General features: G+C 40.7%; 1 protein-coding gene across 1 annotated transcript; it reads right to left on the reverse strand.

Moving 5' to 3' along the window:
• Nucleotides 1-3,867: 3,867 nt before the first annotated feature.
• On the reverse strand, nt 3,868-9,959 carry LOC113476325 (myosin regulatory light chain 2, smooth muscle minor isoform-like). The gene is made up of 4 exons (XM_026841757.1): nt 9,829-9,959; nt 8,265-8,463; nt 7,946-8,107; nt 3,868-4,324 (listed from the first exon to the last, which is right to left on the reverse strand). The coding sequence occupies exons 2-4, from the start codon at nt 8,446-8,448 to the stop codon at nt 4,152-4,154; spliced, it is 519 nt and encodes a 172-aa protein (XP_026697558.1). The 5' UTR covers nt 8,449-8,463; nt 9,829-9,959; the 3' UTR covers nt 3,868-4,151.
• Between the last annotated feature and the right edge of the window lie 732 nt (nt 9,960-10,691).

Consider the following 10,691-nt stretch of genomic DNA (forward strand, 5'->3'; position numbering starts at 1 on the left):
TTCCCTATTAAAGTTGTGTGAATGCTTTTTTATATTTTTAAATACTCGGTTTACATGACACTTTCTGATCTCATGATGATTACATAGGAAATTTAGTTAGGTTTGCCTTTCACAGCTAATGAGTGCTACTAAAACAATTTTTATACTTAAGCAATGAGATTCGTAGAGTGGAACTAGAGATGAGTCAGCAGTTAGCTAAGGTTATTTGAATAGCAATATACACCGTGCCTGCCACTAGGAAACAGTCCACAAAGGTCAGATGAAGTGCCTAGTATTTAGACACTACCACCGTGGTGATGTGAATTCTCTTAGGCGCTCACATTTTTTAGATGAAGCATCATTCTATTTGACATTTGGATGTTGTCATATTAAATACCCACTACTTGGTATCTGGATGACAGGGAAGAATGCTTGACGTCATTGGTACTATTCACAGTGAGGCATGCCTGCCAGATTGACAGATGCTGCTCTCTCCCCATCTAGGGGACTTAGGCACTAAAATTAGTAGCTATTAAAACAAGCATACTCAGTAAGGATCTGCTGAATCTCATCAACAAGAAATACTGAAGAGAAGGCAAAGAGTCACCACTGCACTTTCTGTGGGAGTTGGGGCTGTAATTCACAAGCAGAGACAGCACAGCTTACAAAATGACTGCCCCAGGTATGGTACAGAGGGAGCTGAGTTGCTCAAGTATCATCAGGTGCTGAGCCACAGGCAGCTTACAACGCACAACGATAAAGCAGAGTAAGGGCAGTGACAACCTTTACAAGTTATTACCTACACCGATGGCATGTGTGGGGATGGTAAGACACTGCTTCTCACAAACAGTCCTGGAGAGGAAATGGTTTATAAGCTAAAACTCATATGGGGTTCAGCTCTGTTGCCTCTGCAACCACAGGAAACAAGCCTACCAGCCCCACTTGTGAATCATAGCTTTTGGGAACTTCACCTTGAAAAGCAGGAAAGTTTTTCTTCAGGTAAAATTGATCTCTTTAATCCTTTCTGCTGGGATCATTGCCTAAGCGTTTTCATTTGCCAAAAAAAAAAAAAAAAAAAAAAAAGCACTCGAAACACAGCTGCTTGTGATGGTTCCACCCTCCCTTGTTCAATTGTTCAGTGGTGTAACATTCAGCCTGAATGTTGCAGACCTACTTTTAATTCTCTGTTCTAGCTGAGAGGATTCAAGGCCACATTGTTCCAGCCCTCCACTCAAGTGACCTAGCTACAAAACAACTGAATTTATAATAAAAAAAGGAGAAAGACATCCCACCATCAACGCCTTCATGTTCTGCTGACCCACTTCAGTGGGAGCACTTGGAGATTCTGCGTGGCTCTTAACTGAGGCTGATTTTGCCATGACTGAGAACCACAATTAGTCAATAAAACCAGTGTTACTGGTTCCAGACAGACACAGACTTTAAGGCACCTTCTGCATCAGGGGTGAATGGGGGGTTTAAAATTTCTTTGCAAGAGAAATCCCAGGTCTCTGAATTACTCACCAAAAGTCCATTTTTATCAGTCTTTCTGACATGTTTTTATGAGAGCATTAAATGCCATTAAACTTGAGAGAGTAAAACAAAGATTCTCCCAAAGGTCGAGCTAAGAACAATAGCATTAGTGAATTACAGTTTGTCATCACAAGACCAAATGGCATATAGGCGTTGCTATACAGTAACATGGTCCTGGCCCATAAGCAAGAACTGGGGTTTAACAATTGACCTTTATTGCTATAGATAAATACCAGCTGCTTCACTCTGAGCCTGAACCGTTTAGTTTGTGTCACAGCTTTTAGTCTTTCATATGTAAACAAACTTATGCAAACATGTAAGTTTGAATTTGGGGTAGTTTTTCAAAGCTAATCTTACAAAACAAGAGTGCTTACTGAGATACTGAGAAGTTAAATGCATGAGCAGTATATCTGGTTTGAGTTACAAGGAAGCCTCTAAATCCTTTTGAAACCCAATCTTTTTCAAACATACACCACATGTGTGTTTGCACATACATGATTGTAACAACGGCTTGCAGATACCTCGTTTTACTCTCTTCGGTAACGAATGAATTTGCTTAAAGAGCCAAAATTCAGCACATACAAAAGCTGCAATTTGAAAAATCCCGACAGCATTAAACCCTGTTGCGGTAGGAGCAGAGCTTCTGTGTGAACTGTGTGTATTTTCCTCTGTATGCTGCATCAAACGCGCTCTTCGAAACTCAAAAAAACAACAAAAAAGAAGTACTGTGAGCCATTTGCCCTTCAGGCACACCCGAGCCAGGAGCTGTGATGCCACCTGCTGCTGGCACTGGGCGCTGGCCTCACGGGCCGGCCCCGAAAGCGGTAGGGGCAGGAGCGGAGGGAAAGGGGGGAAGACTGAACTCAGCTGGCGACCCCGTGAGGACCCGGCCGGCTTCACCTCCTTCAGACATGGCAAAATCGGTTTCACTGATAGTTTACAAAAGTTCTGTTTGGAGTTTTCATCTCTGCCCCCTCTAAATGTAAACATTTTCAGCGAAAAAGTGGTGACTGAGAAAAAACTTACTGTTGAAGCATTTGGATTTCTTCTGTCTTCTCGGAAAGAGTTTTGAACCTTTTTCCCCCCTCTGTTTTTCAGCATCTTCCATACCCTTCTGACAGGCCTACTGCTAGCATCCTCTGATCCTTGGATTGTTCGCAGAGTTCCCACTCTTTAGCAAAGCTAAACCAGGGCTGAGGTAGAGCAGAACCTTCAGAGCTTTTCCTTACAAGTATCAGTGAACGATTTTTATTGCACTGTCCTTCTCAAAAGAGGTCAGTCCTGGTAGGTTATTCATAAAAGAAGTCTATTTCTAAAACAAATAATCGCTGTCCTCTAATGAAATTTATTAGAAGTTAAGTTCACAATAGCAGCCTACCAAGAAACAGCGAAACACTCTCAACCAAATGACATTTCTTGATTTTGTAACCTAAATTCATAAGGGATAACAATGTAATTACAAAAAAGTGACAGAAGCAGCTCTGATCACCCTTTCTCTCAAGTCCAAAAAGCCAGAACCACAAGTGTTCAGGTTATAGCAAAGCTGCCTCAGAGTACTGCAGCAAATCTGCTACGTGTTCCATACCACAAGAACTAGAGGATATAATCATGACAAATGGAACAAAAAGGAATGCCTCCTCCTCACACACCCAAAAGCACAACCCTCAGCAGCAGCTCTTGAAAATATATTGTATACTATTTCATTTGGAAAGCAAGAATGACATTTTCAGATAGAAAACAACAAGGACAGAAGCATCATACCTTCATCCAGCCCCATTCTCACTCTGCTTTGAAAAAAGACAGGAAGAGAAAAGAAAGAAAAAAAAATGGTGCAATGAAATGTAATGAATTCTATATGGTCAGTCCTGCAGATCTGGTAAGAGGCATCACTCAAGCATTCTACTCACACGTGGTATCTTTTTTTAAGATATCACTCACTAATATTTACCATGTAAGTTTTTAAAAAGCAGTATTAATACTGTACTTGGTGTCAAGAATGGAGGTGCTAAGGTGGTAAAATACCCCCTCAATTACATACATAAGACTGAAAATGTTTAATGTGCAAGTCTTGGACAGAAATCATTAATTTACACCATACTAAAATTTGAAGGATATAATTTCTTCATTGTATATGCTCAAAGCAGTAAGTGCTCAGTTGCTGAAGTACAAACATCAGTATGCTCAAGTGACTTATGCTTCATTTTTAAGGCAAAAATAGGTAACAACACGACTGCATACAGCTGCAAAAAATCTTACGGTTATGATTAAACAGTCCACTTCTAGCATGGAGATTTTAATTACATACTTAATATAGCCGTGTTTTATTTGAAAAGTTACCATTAAAAATGTAAAATTAACCTAGCTAGGATGAGTAGCACTGACACTTTTACCTGGGCCTCCACCCTCACTGATCTTTGTCCCTAAACCTCTGTCACTGCAAGTTGTCCTCTCTTCCTGCCCATTTCCAGTCTTATTACACTGGTGCAGGTGTGCCTAGGCAGCCCCAGAGTCCACAGAGGAAAAAGCTGGAATGCTACAAGTATACGCAAAAGGTCCCAACAAGAAAAAAAGAAAAAAGCAATCCTGAGAAATAAAATTAATGGGAGGGATAAAAAGCTCTCTGCAGGTATCAGGAGATTTGCTCAGTCATCCTTGTCTTTTGCTCCGTGTTTCAGGATGCGCGTGAATTCAATGTAGTTGAAATTCCCCTTTTTGTCGATGGGTGCCTCTCTGTACAGCTCATCTACCTCTTCGTCTGTGAACCTGTCCCCCATAGTCGTCAGCAGCTCTCGCAGGTAATCTTCCTGGATGAACCCTAGAATGAGATGTATTGAGAGAAACACAAGAGGGAAGCCATTTCGTAGCCGAGTCTTCAAAAGCAGTAAGACAGACATACCAACAGACCTGCAAGTAACTAATACAGCATCTAATATATGCATTTGCACCAAAAGCCCAAAATACTTTCTTAATTGATTTCTAAAGAAATCTGTTGAATGCAAAGGGGAAGGGGGGGCAAATCTGATGCATTTCATTACAGATTTCTGAAAAGAGGGCCTGATCTGCTGTGATCTAGTAACACCTACTTTCATCTACTGATCTTCAACAGCTCAAACTGGAAAAACAAGTTTTTGTCAATGCTAGTCTTCATTACACAAGCTGTTTCCCTTAATTGAATTATATTTTTCTTGACTTAATTAGATATATTTGCGCATCCTCTATAAACTAGTTTCCTCTGGGGACTAAATAACCACTGGCTGGCTCTTCACTGCCACACAGTACTGTTGCTGGAGGCGGTTTATGTGGATACAGTGAACTACTGGCAAGCGTCCAGGGAAAGAGTTTATAACAGAAAAGACTTTCAGACAGGATTGAGCAAGTTAACTCAGGAGGGAGGAATAATGTTTACTGTAGAAAGGCAGAGGTGGAGAAGCTAGTCAAAAAAAGGTAGGATATAATAAGTATTTTATGCTAAAATACTAGCAGAAGACTTTGGAGGAAATTAACAAAGATATAAAAATGAGCAGTTGCTAAGTATGTTTTGTTAATTCAATTTCAATAGATGGGCAGAACCACCAGTTGCCAAATAATTCGAGGAAAGGTCAGAGATGAAAAAAGGAATGCGCATAACAAATAGTAGACAGAAGAATGCAGAAACTGCTTAACGCTGAAATAAGACCTACCCTGCCTTTAAATGCACAATAGTTGCTTCATTTGAGGAATTGGTTATTGAACTTTATTTGGAGAAATATCAGTAACAGAACAGAGGAGGTAGAAGCGTGTTCCAAAACAAAAAAAAAGATAGGTAAACTGTGCAGAACAGCTGGAAATCATATGTAGACACCCACATCAACTGATGTAGATTCAAATAGGATGTGATTAAAAAAAAAGTTCTGCTTTGGAAAGAGAGTTGAATAACTTAAGCAAACAGAGTTCATTAGAGAGACAAAACCGAACAGAGAATCAGGGGACCAAAAAGCAGTCAGTGAGCATAACAAATTATCATGGGCTGGTGTATGCTGCAAGGAAGGGAAAAAAAACCTGTGTTTCAACATATGCTAATTAAACCAGCATCATATCCCAGTGTAAACAAGCCCTTTACTACTGACTCCAAACTAAGAAGGCTAAGACCAATGTTCTACTGTAAAACTGGGGAGAATTTTCAGTTAGCCAGGCCGATCTTAATCGGGTCAAATTTTGGAGCTGTCTCTTTGCAGATGTGTGTAAAGAAGGGGAAAAACCAGCTAAACAGATTAGGCTCTATGTCTGCAGCCCTACAGAGACCAAGTAGTGATGAGAGATGACAGAAGGATTAGTATTCAAAGAATGCAAGGCCTTTGGTGCTGCAAGTTTAGCCTCAAGGTCTTAATTGCTTCTGTCTGAACGGCTAGGTGTTTAAACACTGAGAGAGGTTGCCAAACTAGGAATACACTACAAGTTTTAGCAGCACCGAATTGCAAAGCAAACAGTATTCCCACTCTCCCTTGCACACAGCTTCGATATAGATGGGGAGTAACAAATTAATGAAGCAAAATTTAAGATTCAGCCTGTGGCAGACAGCACAAAACAGATGACAACGCAGGATCAAAGAGCAGACAAGATACACCAAATGCAGACAGATGTAACTTTTATACTTATTTTGTAGTGCTACATATGATAGTAATGCTGAAGCAATATACCCAACTAGACTGGCAATATAGGAAATATAAGTAAAATCCAGTAAGTACAACTACCTTATCCTCATCAAGAGGATATGATTTGCATTATTCTCTTTCAAAAGAACTACACTGATGTGGAGCCAGAAAATCAGGCCCATAACACACATGGAGATTATGAAGTGGGAAAAAAAAAAAAGTTTGACGTAGCTGGAAATGCTTTTGTTCATTTTTTAAAGGAACAAACTGATCAGAAGCCAAATCTGAGAATAAAATGAATAAAAGGCAAACATAACAGGGGTTCTACAAATACATCACATGTTATTTTGAAGACTGCATTTTGACTATTAGGAATCAAAGAACAATAAACCAGTATATCAATCTAACACCCTTCCTGGATAAAATCTGCGGATGGCATAAGACACAAAAGAGACTGTGGAACCATTATCCTCAAATCATCCTAGGACTAGACTAAAACATGTACCACACAGAGTTGAAAGATGATAAAATCAATCTTATCAGTACATGGGGGCCTGAACTAGTAACTTATTGTTTACATAGAAGGTTACTGTTCAAAAGAACTGGTAGCACAATCATTTTCTTTATATTGTAATTCACAGGCTCTTGTTTTGGTGCACACAAAAAAACCTTGTAGCACCGTGAGTCAGACTACCTGTGGAGAGAAAATAATTAACCTACTAACAAAACTTCCTTCTCTAGGAGATGGTAAAGAGATTTCCCTTGAGAGGGAGGAAGTCAATTAACATTTGAAAAGGCCTTACCAACAGAAAGCCTGTTTACCTACACCTCAGCAGGAAGGGGATGCTCTTTGAAAAGGCAAAAGGTGCTAAAAATACACAGACTGAAAATAGCTGTTTGAAATGGACTAATATCCTTTGAAAGGTTCAGAGCACTTATCCACATGTTAGACTGAAATATTGTGGTGGACGGTTGTGAGAAAAATTATAGGTGCAGTGACATCTCTAGTAGAGAGGCTAGAAACTTTCAGCACCCAGCAGTAAGATGTGTTCATAACGGCTCAAAGTGCTGATATTCTGTGACTCCGCAGAATTGCCTTAAGGATTCATCCCTGGTTGCTACACATTTCTTCAGAATCTTAGCCTACATGAATAAGTAAATGAAAGCATAAACTCTAACCTCAAAATTACAGACACAAACTTGAAAGTTTGATGTAGTAAAACTGGGCTCTGCATTTGTTTTTGTTTGAAAACAAACTGAGCTGCAGGTGAGGGCATGACACATGGCATTTGTCATCATAGCCTTAACATACACTAGACAAGATGAGGGTTCAAAAGAGTTTATGTAGTCTGGACAGCCTGTCTTGAAATATTAAAAACACTGAAGAATTCAGATGCATCTCAGATCTACTACAGGGGGAGGACAAACTCAGTTGTATTACAGATTTCACATCCATTACCTTTTTCAATGCCTCAGCAAATCACATATTACCAATTTGAATTCATCTTAGAGCAAATGCATCTTACTTTGTACTTTGAGGAACATACATGCTGTCCAGTTAAAACACTCTTCTTTCTTCAAAGCTTCACAGAAGAACATTACTACTATTCACACAGAACAGCCAGACAGGTTTTACTCTCACTCAGTGGTAAGTCAAAGTCTCATTACTTGGTAGAATATACCATCTAGGATCACTGTGACATACTTCATTTATAAAGGTGCAAAAATCAGTATATTATTTAGAAAACCAAATAAACAACAGAAAAGTACTCCCCTCCCCAAGTGGCTGAGTTTCATCCCCATACCTGTTGCTTCTTCATCAAAGCAAGCAAAAGCATTCCTGATTACATCTTCCGGATCGGTGCCATTTAACTTCTCACCAAACATTGTGAGGAACATAGTGAAGTTTATGGGGCCTGGAGCCTCATTCATCATGGCATCTAGGTATTCATCTGTTGGATTCTTCCCTATAAATACAGGGATTCGTATTTGGTTTAGCTTTCAAATTGTAAGAAAAAGCCATCTGAAAAGCGTAATACAAACTGAGACCTCTCATAAGCTATCCCAAACTCATTTTAACAGCAAAAGTTTGCTCGACAACAATACACAGAAAAGTGACATTACCAAGGGAGGCGAGCATATCGTGCAAGTCCTCTTTGTCAATGAAGCCATCCCTGTTCTGGTCAATCATGTTGAAGGCCTCCTTGAATTCCTGAATCTGCGACTGATCAAACATTGCAAATACATTGGAAGTGGCACGCTGAGGGCGCTTCTTGGTGGTCTTTGTCTTTGCCTTTTTGCTAGACATTTTGATTTTTGGACACTAGGGAGAGAAGTAAATATAGTAAGATCGGAGTTAGGACTGAAAAAAACCCACTGTACTACAGTTTAACGTTAAAGTTTACAGATAGAAACCACTTCTAACACTTCCATTTCCTCTCATCAGAATGTAGTTCTCTAATCAAAAAGGGAGAGAAGCAGAAAATATGAACAAATGAACGGCAGACTCCTAAATAGAAAAAGTGACTAAAACAAGACCTAAGTTATACTTGAATTTCAGTATATTCTTCAAAGGGACAGCTTTTGTCTGGAATCCCTTCTTGATACATGCACCTGCAAGAAGTGAACTCAGGCTGCTCTCAAGTCTAAAAGAGCAAAGCGAGGTTTTGAGCGCTGTTATTAAGCCTGGGAGAGAGATCTGTATGGATATGGATATATGATAACTGTGTGCAGTATTAGATAGTAGGGGATGGAGAAACACATCTCGCTTTACCTGACCAAACTCTGAAGTGCCTGTACTTGACGTCTGACAACTGTAAGTAGTTACTATTTTGTATAATGATGGGCCTCTGTCCTTTACTTGCCTTCCGTTATTTAAAACGCCCTAAAACTAGGAGAAAACTGTGCCAGCTATATTTCTGCTCATACCAGTAAGTTCTGCCTCACCTCCATTTACTTTTCTACATTTAATTTTACCTGAAATAGACTACAGGCCTGCCATACCTGAAAGCTGACTTCTGCTGCCTACTCCTTTAAGCAAAAAAGGGAAAGCAACCAACTCACACTGCTTTTGTTCATCTCCCTAGAAAAACTGCTCAGAAAAAGGTATCTTCACCTCCAACACTCCGGCTGAGCTTGGGCCTGAACAACGCAGAGAAACGGCCACGCTTTGGTCCACTTCATTGCTACCGCTGTTATTGAATTTACCTGTTGCTAAGCCGGCTCAGGTTTCCATGGTGCAGTGCTTTAAGATTTTTATAAAATGAACCCGTGGAGACTGCGTTTGTCCTTCAGGGTAGGTGGGAGGGACGGAGGGAGGGGAACCTACACGCAGCCCCTTTCAGCTTTAACCCCAGAAGGCTGTGACCTGAAAGCAAACCTGGCACCTTGCCCTAAAGTTTGGACCCGTGGGGAGAATCAATCTCGGAGACGACGCGCCGCGAGCACAGAGGAGATTTAAGAAATAAATAATTTTTTTTTTTCTTTTAAATTTTTTGGCGCCCGGAGGAACGCTGATCTCTCTGCAAGAGCGGCAACCCGCTTCTGAAGGGCGCGGAGAATCGAAGAGCTCTTGCTCTCTCCAGGAAGAAACGACGCCACCGGCGATGGCGCCGGGCAACCCCCCCTCCGCTTTCCCGCCCTCAAACACCTTCCCCACCGGCAGCACCCGGGATCCTCCCAGCCTCACCCCAACGATCGCTGCGGGAAACCGGTACGAAACGGAGGCGAAAAGAGGAAGCGGCGGCGGCGGCGGCAGCGCCGGTGCTTCCCGGAGAAACCATCACCCTCCTGAGCGGCGGGTGGGGGACGAGGGGCGGGCGTGGGACGAGCGGTGGGTCGACGGCGGGCAACAGCGATTCTCAGAAGCAGTTGTTTGGTACACAGATAGATTCTGAAATATTGTCAGATGGGAAAGCTGTACTGTCAGTTCATCATTCTTTTAACTGCTTTCCTGCATGTTACCAAATTTGCTGGTATACAGTCGGTATCTTGGCAAACAGTAACTTTTAAGGAGTAAAGGAAAAAATAGATGAACAGGCTTTTGCTGAAATTACCCATTATATTTGCAGATGTAAATGGATTATATTTAGGCACTGCTCACACTGAAGTTAATATATAATCTAGAAGTTGCAGTCCCAGGTTTGAAATGAGACGCTTTAACTGCTGAAAGGCCCAACTTTCTTTCTCTACCCTCTCCTCAAACCAGAAGAGTTTGAGGTCTGAGAATTTGGCCTAATTAGCTTGTATAAGAATACTTCCCCAATGAATTTTAATATCACTCTTATAAACATTTGCCTCAAAATGCAATTGAAGATAATATTAAACTTTGCTGAATTGAGAGCATGCTCATGGAAAAAGTTTTTGGGAAAAATCGTCTGTACTTACTAGGCATGGCACATAGTTTCAGGATAATTATATGCAAAGTGTGAGCGGGCGGAAAAGCAGTAGAAGCACCAAGATGGTCATAGAGTTATTAAAATACTCCTTGATAGTCTTGAACAACTGAATTGTGTGTTGAAATTTAATTATGGAAATAGTTATTTGATATCT

Source organism: Athene cunicularia (assembly GCF_003259725.1).
Source record: "Athene cunicularia isolate RWA chromosome 2 unlocalized genomic scaffold, athCun1 chr2_part1, whole genome shotgun sequence".
Taxonomy (NCBI): Eukaryota; Metazoa; Chordata; class Aves; order Strigiformes; family Strigidae; genus Athene; species Athene cunicularia.

What these genes read in the sequence shown, in the direction of transcription:
- LOC113476325 (XM_026841757.1), bottom strand. Translation starts at nt 8,448, where the DNA reads ATGTCTAGCAAAAAGGCAAAGACAAAGACCACCAAGAAGCGCCCTCAG. An exon ending in CGATATGCTCGCCTCCCTTG is followed by an intron (nt 8,108 to 8,264) that starts GTAATGTCACTT and finishes CTGTATTTATAG; the next exon opens with GGAAGAATCCAACAGATGAA. An exon ending in CTTTGATGAAGAAGCAACAG is followed by an intron (nt 4,325 to 7,945) that starts GTATGGGGATGA and finishes ATCTCATTCTAG; the next exon opens with GGTTCATCCAGGAAGATTAC.